This window comes from Strigops habroptila, chromosome 14 (assembly GCF_004027225.2).
Source record: "Strigops habroptila isolate Jane chromosome 14, bStrHab1.2.pri, whole genome shotgun sequence".
In the NCBI taxonomy this organism is placed as follows: Eukaryota; Metazoa; Chordata; class Aves; order Psittaciformes; family Psittacidae; genus Strigops; species Strigops habroptila.
In genome coordinates this window covers 365092-378009 of record NC_044290.2, presented here as the reverse complement: position 1 = coordinate 378009, position 12918 = coordinate 365092, and the positions used below count along the sequence as shown (strand labels likewise).

Here is a 12918-nt window from a genome sequence, read left to right as displayed (position 1 = left end):
TGCAGAGGGCCTCACCTGCAGGAGATCTTCGCTCAAAACCTCTGTCTTCTCAGCCCTGCAAGACAAGAAAGAACACAAAGCATGTGGGTCTGGCACACATGGCTGCATGCTGCAGCACCGGGAACTGCTAAACGTGTTTTTCCATTGGGATGCAGCCAGTGATTTAAGGGTGTCTGGTCCCACCAGCCACCACCTCATCCTCTAAATAAGCAAAGGATGGAGCATCTTCACAGCTTACTGTGAGCATGCCACATCCCACACCAGTTTAGGGTCCTCCCCTGATCTCCCCCTTATTTTTCCATTATCCCCACCAGAGCAGGGATGCTAAATCCCCAGGAGGATGCAGGCAATGCTGCAGAGGGAGGCAGCACTGGAAGGAAGCAGGACCCTGGGCTGTGCTGCGCGATGGATGACAGTGATGAGGATTTCAAGGACACAACCCGTCTGCACGACTGAGCCTCTTCAGTTGGACACAGCCGACTGGATCTGCAGCAGCTGCTGGGGCTTCGTCATCACCCTCCCCGCTGCTCCTCGGAGCCGGATTTACCACTCCAGAGCTTGTATCATCCATCCACTGTCTTTGATAGCAAGGAGCATCACAGATGCAAGAAACACAGACCCACAGCAACACCCCCCTCAGCCATGCACAGACCTGCAGCATCCTGCCTGCCAAGCCCCTGTGCTGCTCCTCACGAGATCTGCTCAAGCTTATTAAAACCATCACACCCAGATCATTTATTCATCTTCTCAGGGCTTTTTTACAGCTTCAGTGCCTCATCTCTCTTTGAAAAACGACCTCTGTCAAGATGTGCTTGGGCAGAGCTGTGGCTTAGCTAATTAGTCCATAAAGGTTTGTTAGCAAAAAACGAAAGCTCAGTGGTCTCACCCTTCTTAACAAAGTACCTTTATTGCCTGAGCCCTGGTTGCTCTCTGCTGGTTTCTCAGCTTTGAAAGACTGAGTCAAATATAGAAAAAGTGGGAAATCGGAGGAAGCACTGGCAGAGCAAGGTTCAAAGAGTGAGCCCAGCCCAGCAGCAGTGCCAGCCAGGGCAGGGCTTGGGCTATGGGCTCATCTGCAAATACACCACATCCAAAGACTTAAAAAAAGTGTAAATTAACTGCATTAAATCTAGTTTGTGTATGAAAGTTGTGCCAGAGTCTGATTCAAGTTGGTTTTAAAAACGACCCCCAATTAACTGTAGTTGTTAAAAAAAAAAAAAAAAATTATTTAAATGAATGCATTATCGTATCTTCCACATGACACACAAGCGATGCGCTGGCTGCCCAGGAGCAAGGGCTGCTCAGGTTCTTCTCCTCTCCTGCATATCATTTATGGACAGGGTTGGAAATATCCACCAGCACAGCCACAATGACCATCTCACTTCCCTGCCCCAGCCCAGGATAGATTGATTTAGCATCCTGAAGGAGAAGGAAGTGGCAGGAATGCAGGTGAACATCGCACACCCACGTGCAGGCATCACCGGCACATATCCTGCCTCTTGCTCTGCACCCCAGAAATTTAGACTTCCCAGAAAGAAAGACTTCCCTTTCTTGCACCATCATCCACCAAAAGTGATGTTTTCACTTGTCTTCTCTTCTTTTACTTGTCTTCTCCTCTTCCAGCTGGGCTGACGGATGGGTTTTGCCCACCCCATGGTCCCGCACCAGTAGGTCTATCTCCCAGCAGCCACAAACCAACGCATGCATTAGGGAAGCTGAAAAATGACGTTTCAAATGAGACAACAAAAATCCTGCCCTGTTCTGTGTTAAAGCACATCCTCAGTGCAAGACTCCTCCGTGGCTTTAACAAAGAGCATTCCCCCAGCCAGAGCCCAGCACAGGCACTGCCCAGCTCTGCTACATCCCAGGATGCTTATGCAGGTCGAGGAGCCTGTCAGTGATTAATTTGTCTCTAAAATGGTGGGGGGGAAGGGCTGCAGTTTTCCGTGGGTAGGAAGAAGCAGAGGCTGTTGGAGCCACCGAACACAGCCGCTCAGGGACACGGCAGAGCAATGGGCATGCCACAGGAACATTGAGATCAGTGGCAAGTGAAGTCACGGGTCAGGGTGGGACAGGCTCTGTTCAGAATCTTTGTTGGCGCCATGGACAGCGGGATCGAGCACCCTCAGTGAGTTTGCCAATGACACTGAGCTGTGTGGTGCAGTCAACATGCTGGAGGGAAGGGGTGGGATCCAGAGGGACCTGGACAGGCTGGAGAGATAGAACAGTGCGAACCTCTTGAAGGTCAAGCACAAATAGAGGCTGGGCAGAGACTTTGAAAGTAGCCCTGAGGAGAAGGACTTGGGGGTGTTGGGTGATGAGAAGATCCTCATGACCCAGCTTCAGTGTGCACTTGAGCACAGAACCCCCCCATGTGCTGGGCTGCACCCCCAGAGCGTGAGCAGCAGGTCATGGAAGGGATTCTCCCCCTCTGCTGTGCTCTGGGGAGACCCCCCCTGCAGTCCCGATCTGGCTCTGGTCCAGGTTAGATAGGGCTTGGAGCAACCTGGTCTAGTGGAAGCTGTCCCTGCCTATGGCAGGGGGTTGGAAGCAAATGAGTTTTAAGGTCCCTTCCAATACAAACCAGCCTGGGATTCCATGATTCTATGGGTTTCCCTGCCTGGTTTTGGCATGTGTAGGAGCCAAGATGCTTTCTCCTTGCCTTCTGCTTGTGATGGGGGTCTCTGCACGGTCTTGGAGACATGCTTCAGCCACCAACAGTGGCATGGGCATGTGGCAGGACCAGCGTTGCTCACAGCAGTAGGAGCTGAGTACCACGTCCTGCTAGTGCCACAAGCTGCCAGCTGGAGCCAGGCATCACCCTGCTCCTGCACCTTGACTTGCAGAATGGGGTAAAACATGGCCCCAGAAGCCACCACAGGGTGTTTCTGCAAAGCCAAAGCACGCGACAAGTCTCCTGCCTTTGGACACGTGGACCCTACAAGTGATGCCACCAGCAGCCATGGCAAAGAGCTCCAGCAGGAGCCCAGCGCCCGAGCTGCACTGGGGCAGCTGGTGTCCTGACACCCCACCCACAGCAACTTACTAATTTTCCATAATGCTCAAAAAAAATCAAAATAATTCCCTCGTCCCTGTACTTGCTCCCATCAACAGCACTGCAGAACCTGCAAATCATCCAGAGCGTGAGAACCGAGCGGTACCTCCAAACCCACATGAAGCCCGGTCCCAGCTGCCCCTCATGGACACTTTGCATGTAAAGACTAAAAAATAACACCCTCCTCCTGCACCAACGTCGTGCTGCATTGCAGCTCCATGCTGCCAATGCCACCAGGAAAAATCCCATTATATTCCTTATGTTTCTGAATTCTCAGCTTAAAGTTAATATGGTTTTACAGGAGCTTATCTGGTTTTATGAGCAAACCTGCAGCAGACAATGGTCGGCAGCAAGAGGCGATGGAGGCTCCCTGCACACCCCAGGCTCCGTCCTGCTTGGGGGATATTTTCTGGGTGCTGAGCCAGTATCGGCTCTCAGATATGCTCAAGGAGACCCTGGTGACCCAGTGCCACTTCTCTGGTACCAAGAGATTTCCCTGGGGGATGAAGAAATATCATCCCAATGCCTTTTCTGGGGCAGGATGGCAGCACCTCTGTGAGAATCTTGGCAAAGCATCTTCAGTGGGCTCAGCCTTTCCTCTTCAACAAGCATTTCTGGTTTGTGCTTTCTGCTCCCTCCCCAGATCATGCTCAGCATCACACCCGTGGATGGGTGTGGGTCCCCTTGCCTCCCCCAGCTCCCTGGCCTTGCCTTCCCATCCCTGGGGAGGACTGCTCACTTAAACCCCCCAGGACGCAGGAGCCCCAGCTCCCAGTTTGCTCTCAAGTGCTTAGTTCAGACCATGTGGGACTTTGGAGCCCAAACCACAAAGGTGCTTCCAAAACCTCACCCGACAGAAACCCATTAACAGCATCAAGAGGAACCAGTCTGGATATGACTGATGCTGGGAAGCATGTCTGGCTCCAGCAAAGATGCTCTCCCTGTTCTAGCCTGGTATCTTGCTCCCATCCAAGACATCCCATAGCTCCTCCTGGCACCCCCCATTCCCTCCAGGCACATCCCAGCCCATCCCCAGCACCCCCCAGTTCCTCTCTAGCATCCTCCAGCCCCTCCTGGCATTCCCCAGCCCATTCCCTGCATTTTCCAGTCCCTCTTGGCACTCCCCAGTTCCTCTCCAGCACCCCCATTCCCCCCTCCTTGTCCCATGACACAGGCTACCGTGTCCTGGGGCAGCTGGGGGACTACATCAGCCTGCCCTTCCTCATGCCCTGGCAGGGTTCAGGACTCTTCTGTGCTCACCCCATAACCCCAGACCCACAAATAATGCTTAAGGGTCTGATGCATGCAGCAGAGTCCAGGGAAGGGTCTGTCTGGTGGCTGGAGCATCCCAGGGCTCAACCTTCAGGGCAGCTGGTGGCACCAACAGAACATCTCCTCTAGGCACCTGCTGAAGCCAGTATCAGCTTTGGGCAATTCTTTTCACACGATCATTTTCACGTGGGTATTCCCTTCCCGTGTCTCCCTAGGCGGATGCAGCTGAGGCTCCCGTGCTGGGACACAACCTCCCCAGGGAACCAGACTCATGCAAGGTGGCCTCAGGAAACAGCAGCACCCAAGAGAGGAGTGCAGGGAGCCCCCAGTTTCCCTGGCTCTTCCCTAATTCCTCAAAACTTCATGCTTATGAGCTACACACATCCTGCTGGAGGATCCCATAGAGAGGCAGCCAGGATCACCAGCTTCCAACACTTCATTCCATATTTCCTTTAGGCAACTAAAAGCCCTCTCCTCTCCTTCCTCTCCAGGTTTCTACCCCAGAGCTGTTTTTCTCAGCACAAACACAGACAATCTTCAGCCTCAGTCAGCACCAGACACTCACATCCCTGCAAACAGCTGGGAGAAAAGGGATAATTAATACGGAGGGTGAAAAGCAAATGAGCAGGGGATGCAGCTACAATTTGGTCAGGCGTTCGCTTCTGAAAAAAACCCTAATTGCTGCCAGCAGAAATCAACACCAATTGAGCAAATTAAGTTGATTTCAAAATAAACACTACATGAGCTTGCAGTGCCTTGACCTGGGGACCTACAGCAAACCATCTCCTGATGCCAGGCATCTCCATCTGGATCATCCATCACCAGTGCCCACCCTATGTCTCACCACCATCGCCCTCTGATGCTCAAATCACCCAAGGCAACCAGCTCCCAGCCTTGGATTTGACCCTGAGCCAGCAAAGCTCAAGACATGACAGAGATTTCACAGCATTTCCCTATGAATGGGAAACCCATCACACCTGAGGGTGGGCAGTGCTTCACCCAGGGTGGATGTGACCCCAGAGGCAGCGTGTGTCCATGGTGCCCCAAGGACCCTCTTGCCCGCACTTCCTCCCCAAAACATCCCTTTCACCCCCACCCCTGGCCACCCACTTGCTGCAGGATGCCTGTCACTATTTCATAGTACACTACAGAACACAAAAACCACGCAAACATCTATTTCATTGCTATTTAGTTACTGGTGCCAGCCAGTTCCCCTGGTTTCTGTTTGCTCCAGCCTAAAACCAGCCTCGCAGGTGCGTGAGGCAGAGACGGCAGAACCCACCAAGGCCACCCCGTGCCAGGAGCGCTGACTCCCACGGCTGGGGCTGTGCCGAGGTCCCGCACGAGCTCAGGGATGGCGCCCAACTCCATCCCAGTCCTGCCCGTGCCTCCCTCCGGTGCTGTCGCATGTGCCTGGGGGCTGGTACCTGCAGGAACAGCCAAGGTCCTTGAGCCTCCCCCAAGCTCAGAGGTGAGGTTGGTGACATTCAACCACACAACTTGGATAAGGCACTGAGCATTTGTCGCATGTGCCAGAGGGAGAAGAAAGCTCCTCAGGTCTCATCCAGACAAGCCCTGGAAGTGCCAGGCATCGCTGGGCCAGATGCTGGTCTAAGGACTGCACTGTCCCCAGCTTCTGCTGCCGTCTGAGCAATCCACATCCCTGGGGACACACAGCGTGATAGCGCATAACCAAGAGGCGGCTGAGGCCAAACAGAGCTGCGGGTTTTTCACCAGGAAAAACTTCAACAGACAAGAAGTGAAACGTCAAATATTTATATCCTCAAATCGCTGCTCAAATCCCCCAGAGAGATGACTCTGAGCTGCAGCATCCAGCAATACATGGTGAAACAGCCCCAGCAGCACCTCCTCCAGCACTGCCCGGGCCCATCCTGACCTGGTGGGGGACCTGCAGAGACAGTCCCTGTGTCCCAAACCCACGGCTAAGGGCAGTGATGCCCCCCCAGCAGGCCCAGTGCCAGGGCTCAGCCCCTTGCAGCTTGCCTGGCTTTCGCTGGGCCAAGCTGGAAAAGCAGGATGAAACAGGCACGGAAGGACTGGTCCAGCTTTTGTCAGTCCTGCTGACTGCTGGGAAAACCACAGCAATCAGACCAAAATAGGGGACAGAATTTTAAAGGCAGAAAAGCCTCTTTTTCTCATCTTCTGCCCCTTTCCTGGCTGCAAGCTGTCTGCATCAGCATGCCTTCAGCATGGGATGCATAGGGCCCTTTGCTCCTTGCTCCTGGCTCATCCCTGGCAGAGGGACCTCCCGCCCCGGTTGCATCCTGACCATGCTTCAGTCCTGATTTGAAAATCATGGAGGGAACCCAGCAAAGCTCCAGGCCCTGAAGCTGTTGGCCCAAGGATGAAACCTACAGCCCGCTCCACGAATATTGCAGTTTGTCAGCGCTGCCGCCTTGCCAGGAGGATAAAAATATCCTCAGGATGCTGCCGGCGGCAGCGCTCGTCAAAACCAAAAAGCCTGGGGGGATGTGCTGATGGCGAGCTGCTGGCACCCCAAAGTGCAGACATGGAACCCAGCTATTTAAAGCATGTTGTTCCCTCCTGCAAATCCCATTGGAAAAATCCCAGGCAGTGTTTTTATTCCCTCCATCCTTATTCTGTACACAGAATAAAACATCCTTATTTTCTTGCAGAATATTCTTGCTGCACAGGGAATAAAACCTCGGTGTTTAAAAGCTTGATATTTACATGCAAACATCCTGGTGCTTGGAAAAGCATCTACCTTGAGAGCCCCCCAGTTGACGGCCAGCCCAATATGCCACTGTGCTCCCTCGGGAAGGGGGATACATCTTGGGATGCTCAGAAAGGACCAGGAGGGAATAAAACCAACCCCTCAAGCTGACAGCATCCTCTTCGGTGTCCCTCATCACCTGCTGTGCCATCCGGGAACCCAGCCATGCTGTTCTGCACATGGCTGCAAGCACCTGTTTTATTCCTGATGGGAAAAACCCATATTGAGCTAATTGTGGCAAATTCCCAGGGCTGTTCCAGCGCCGGAGCGAGTGCTGCAGCACATTCACACCCATCATCCTGTGACCTCGACACAAGGGTGGGAGCTCCCTGGGCTCGGCCCCGTGAGATGGAGAGAGAAATACAAGAAAAAGAGCTTTGAGAAAGTCTCTTCAGAACATTTTATAGCCACTTATTGGCTTCTCTTCCCTTTTTCGACCCCACGGATATAAATATGATGGTTCCGCACAGGCTGAGTGCAGAAATTCCCAAGGGTCGGGTACTAAGCGCGAGTCTGGGCTGGAATGTGCATCCCTGGTTCTTTCTATCATGTGAAATGAGCTAAGTCAAATAAAGGAAATAAAATCAATAAAGTAAAAAAATCAACTAAACTAAAAATAAAAATTTAAAATTTAATACAATTTTGAAATAAAAAATAATAAAATAAAATAGTAACAAAAAGTAAAAATCAAAAATAGAAAAAGTAAAATGAAGATAAGAATTAAAAGAAGATAAAATTAAATAAGAAATAAGTATAAAATAACATTAACTACAAATGAATAAAAAGTAGAAAATGAAACGAAAGGAGACGAGATGATGAGATGTCAGCCCCTCCAGTGCATGCTGGTGATCTGCGCTCCCCCAGGGCCCAGGAGGTCCCTTCTCAGCCCCAGCACCCCAAGGGGAACAGCAAAGGCTGTGACAGCACCTGAGAAATGGAGCTGGGACCGGATTTGGAAAGATAAGAAAATGCACTCAGCATCCTCACCTGACCCTGATCCTGATCCTAACCCTGACCCCAGTCCTGACCTTGACCCTAACCTTAACTCTAACCCTGGCCCTAACCTTGACCCTGATCCTAACATTAACCCTCAACGTGACCCATCCCCAGCCCTCACCCAGCTGAGCCCTGCCCATCAGCTGCAGAGTCACCTCACAGGGACAAAGAAAGGGCTGCTCCTGCCTGTCCCCTGCCTCTCCCCTGCCTGTCCCCCAGACCTACAGATGAGTTTTTCCCTTCGGCTGCCTTTTTGATTCCTTTTTATTTTTAAGGAACCTGCACCACCAAAAGCAGGAAAAGCCACCAGGAAGAGCCCCCCCATCCTGTCTCCCTGTGCACACCCCGCAGGGTAGCTGGGGACATGTCACCATGGTCCCCCATGTCCTGTGGGACTCAGTCCTGACCCAGCTCCTCAGTGTGGGGAGCACAGCCACGCCGACAGCAGCAGGAGCTCCTGGCAGGGGTGACACCAGCTGGATGCCACCAGTACCACGTGTAAACTATCCCTAGTGCCCCTTCCCCCTGCCAAGGGACACCCAGCGCAGTGCAGACCCCAGCCCCAGGGGTCCCCAGCCCCGGGCTTGGGGTGCTGGCACTGCGAGGTGATGGTGGCCCATGGGGTTTGGTGATGGGCAAGGAGAGAACACCCCTCAGACACCAAAGGGATACACTGCATGTATACCGGGTCTCTATTATTATTCCTTATTTCCACTTATTATTCCCCATTTCCATTTATTATTCCCTATTTCCATTATTATTCCCTATTTCCATCTATTATTCCCTATATCCTTTTATTATTCCCTATTTCCACTAACTATTCCTCATTTCTATTAATTATTCCTCATTCCTTTTATTATTCCCTATTTCCATCTATTATTCCCTATATCCTTTTATTATTCCCTATTTCCATCAATTATTCCTCATTTCCATTAATTATTCCCTATATCCTTTTGCTATTCCCTATTTCCATTAATTATTCCTCATTTCCATTAGTTATTCCCTATATCCTTTTATTATTCCCAATTTCCAGCTGGCTGGAGAAGGCTGCTCATGGCTCAGGAGAAGAAGGATAAAACATCAGCCCATGCTCCAAATGGTGACCAACAGAGCCTCCCACGCTGAGGAGGACGGATAAGGAGGAGGAAGAGGATGATCCGTGAGCTCTAGCCAAGTCTTGCAGAGGCTCCAGCTGTCCCCTTCCGGCACTGAGCAAAGAGGGTGCCACACACCCCCATCCCCGTTAAACCCAGCCTACAGAGCTGGCAGCACAGGTAGCACTGCAGGCAGCAGCCACGCCATGGCACCGATGGAGCCCGTCACAAGCCAGCATTGTGGCAAGCCCCGAAGAGGATTAGGGGTTCAGGGGTTGCGGAGTTGAGGAGTTCAGGGGCCAAGGGCTCCCAGCCCCGCGGCTGCCATTCCCACTCCCCAGGCTGTGAGTCAGGCATGACAGCAGCCCAGCACGGCCCGCACGCTCCCAGGGGATGTGGGAAGGAAGATGCTCAGCACCTTGTCAGCGACACCACTTCGAAGCCAGGCACGCGTGTGGTGCCTGGCTCATGTCTCCCATGTGGCAGTGGTGGGATCTGAGCACACGCCTCCCCTGCAGCCCCACAGCCGCAGCTGGGAGACATGTCAAACCTCCTCAGAGCATCCAGAGAGCAAACCCGCCCTGGTGCGGATGCAAGGAAAAAATCAATCCATCCCCAAAACAGCCTCTTCTTGCCACTCCCCACAGGACGCAAGTGCCAGTCTCCCAGTGCTCCTGCTCCATCGTCCCTGTGCCACCTTCCCTGTACCATGCTCCAGTACCACGCTCCTGCACCACATTCTTGCATTGCTTTCCTGCACTGCACTCCTGCACTGTGCTCCCACATCAAATTCCCATCCTGTGCTCCTGCACCGCATTCCCGCACCGTGCTCCTGCACCAGATTCCCACACCATGCTCCTGCACCGGATTTCTGTAGCACTCTCCCAAACCACGCTCCTGCACTGCATTCTTGCACCATGTTCCTGCCTCAATATTCTCGCACGGTGTTCTGGTACTGTCTTCCCACACTCTGTTCCAACACTGCACTTGCTCCCTCATCGCATTCCTGCACCATGATCCCACACGATGTTCCTGCACCATGCTCCCGCACCGGATTCCCGCAGCACGCTCCCAAACCGCATTCCCACATCACACTCTCACACTGTGTTCCTGCTATCGCACTCCTGCCCAGCCAGCACTGCCCCAGCCGGTGCCCTGCCACTACCCCAGACCCCTGCCCATACGCCGGGCACGAGCTGCCGCCACCGACCACCACCAGCCTGGCTGAGAATGCAGAGCCAGCAGGATGCCCCCATTGCCACGGGGGACATGGCGAGGGGGCACGCAGGGGATGTCAGCAGAAGTCCAAGCCCTTGGTTGGCTCCAGGAGGAAATGCTGAGCCCGACAGCCCAGCAGTGCCTGTGCTGATGCCCAGCGCCACGCTGGGAAGGAAAAAATAAATCCCTCCCCCCCTCCAGCTGCAAAATCTCCTGGAATTACACAACAGCCACCACCAAACCCTGGGCCTGGTTGTGCATCAGCGCACACGGGCATGGTCCCCCCCATCTCCCAGCCAGCCCATGCGAGGCCACCCATGGGTGCTGGGGGGAGCCACCCACGGGTGCTGAGGGGAGCAGGCCAGTGGGGCACCCCACAGCAAGAGGGCTGGGGTGGCCAGACAGTGAGTGTCCCTGCAGCCCAGCCCTGGGACACAGGGAATGTGTAGGGACAATGGGGCAGGCAGGGTGAGAGCAGGGGCAGGCAGGAAAGTAGTGGGTAAAGGGTGTAAGGTGTGGGGCAGGGCAAGGAGGGCAGAGGGTGTGAGCATGGGGACAGGCAGGGGTTAACAAGCAGGCAGGTTGTAGGCTGGGGCTGCAGGCAGAGGAGGAGGCAGGGAATGGGCCAGGAGGAGGCAAGGTGTGGGCACTGGGACAATGGGGCAGGCAGGGTGCAGGCACTGGGGCTGACAGGGAGCAGGCTGCGGGGCATGGTGTGGGCAGAGGGGTGGGGAGGGTGCAGCCATGGAGCAGGCAAGGCAGCAGGGCAAGGGGCATATGGGAGAGCAGGAAGGTCAAGGACTGGGAGCATAGGCAGTGGTGCAGGCAGGTGGCAAGCTGGGGAGCAGGGGCAGTAGGGTGGACAGAGTGTGGGCAGGAACAGGGGCAATAGGAAGAGGGCAGGAAGGCAGGGTATAGGAAGGGAGCGGAGCAGTAGGGCTGGCACGAAGCAGCCAAGGCAATGAGGGGATGGGCAGGGGGCGGGGGCAGTGGGGCAGGCAGGGAGCAGGCAGGGTACAGGATCAGAGGCAAGGAGGTGCAATGGGGTGGCAGGGCACAGGCAGGAAGCAGGCAAAGCAGCTGGCAAGGGGTGGGATTAGGGGCAGTGGGGCAGGCAGGGAGCAGGCAGGATGCAGACAGAGCGTGGGATGGGGGCCGAGATGCAGGCAGGGAGCAGGTGCTGCAGCGCAGGCAGGGAGCGGGTAGGATGAAGATGCAGCGCGACAGGCAGGGCGCGGCCCGTCCCCATCCCCATCCCCATCCCCATCCCTACCTGCCCACGGTCTGGTTGGCGAGCTGGCGCATGCGGTTGAATTGCTTCTTCATGGTGGCGGCGGCGGCGCGGGCGCCCCTCAGGCGGGCGGGCAGCGGGGGGCCACAGGCCGCCCCTCCCGCATCCTCGCCGGGCCGGGCCGGGCCGAGCCGAGCCGAGTGGGCCCGATACCCCCGCGCGGCTCCGCGCCTCCGCCTGCGCGGGCCCTGCCGCGCTCCGCGCCCCCCGCTCAGCTCCGCTCCGCACCGCCCCCGGCCGCGGCGGCGATGGGAAATGTAGTCCGGGACCGCGCCCCCCCGGCGGGACCTGCAGGGCCGGGGGCACCTGGGGGTGTGCCTGGCCCCGGCATCCCCCCTGCATGCCCCTGCATCCCCCAGCACGCCCCCATCACTCTCTGCATCCCCCGGCACGACCCCCCCCTCCCCTCTGCATCCCCCGGCACCCTCCTGCATCCCCCCGCACTAGGGAAGGCATCGGGGCCCTGGGGGGCTCAGACAAAGCCCTCCGGATGTTCTGGAGCTCAGCAGGGCCCCCGGCAGGTTCTACCAAAGCCTGGCAAAGCCCTCCAGGTACCATGGCAAGCAGAAGGAGCGATAGTGAGCTCTGGGAAAGCCCAGCAAAGCCCACTGGGTGTTCCAGAAGACAGCAGGGGCCTTGGAGATCTCTGGCAAAGCTCACCAAAGCCATTGGTCATCCTGTCAGGCAGACCGGACCCTGCAAGGCTCCTGCAAAACCCACCATGGAACGCCGCTGAGTTTGGAAGGCAGCAGAGGCCGTAGTGACCTCAGGCAAATCTGGCCAAATCCTGCCAGGCATTCGGGAAGGCAGCTGGGGGATTGGAAAGTAATGACAAAGTCCACCAAAGCCTGTCAGGAATTTTGGGAAGCAGCAGGGGCACTGGCGGTCTCTGGCAAAGCTCGTGACGTGAAAGCCCCCCAAGTACTATGGAAAGCAGCAAGAGGCCTGCCGGGCACTGGCAAAGCCTGCCAAAGCCAGCAAGACATTCCAAAGACAGCAGTGGTGCTGGCATTCCCCGGTAAGCCCGACAAAGCTCGCCGGGCATTTCCGAAAGCTGCAGGGGCCCTGTCAGGCAGCAAAGACCAAAAGGCATTCTGGAAGGCAGCAGGGCCCGGGAAGGCTCTGGCAAACCCAACAAAGTCCGCCAGGAAGCCTGGAAGACCTTCCTAGAGCTCGCCTGCTGGTGGCCCTGTAAAGAACAGGATGCTCCCCCACCCTGACCCCATATTGGAAAGAA

The 12918-nt window shown here is 55.3% G+C and overlaps 1 protein-coding gene across 4 annotated transcripts in view; it reads right to left on the bottom strand.

The window, feature by feature from the left end:
* The window catches only part of ARHGAP44 (Rho GTPase activating protein 44), a 30803-nt gene extending 18928 nt beyond the window's left edge, over positions 1-11875 (bottom strand). For 2 of the 4 annotated variants that reach the window (XM_030506461.1, XM_030506462.1), the window contains exons 1-2: positions 11664-11875; positions 16-55 (exon numbers count right to left, since the gene is read on the bottom strand). In XM_030506461.1, coding sequence (XP_030362321.1) covers positions 16-55; positions 11664-11716 — 93 coding nt within the window. In that variant the 5' untranslated portion in view covers positions 11717-11875. Of the gene's footprint in view, positions 1-15; positions 56-11663 lie in introns of those variants that run through there. The other 2 variants (XM_030506463.1, XM_030506464.1) reach the window with 2 other exon arrangements.
* Positions 11876-12918: the final 1043 nt, after the last annotated feature.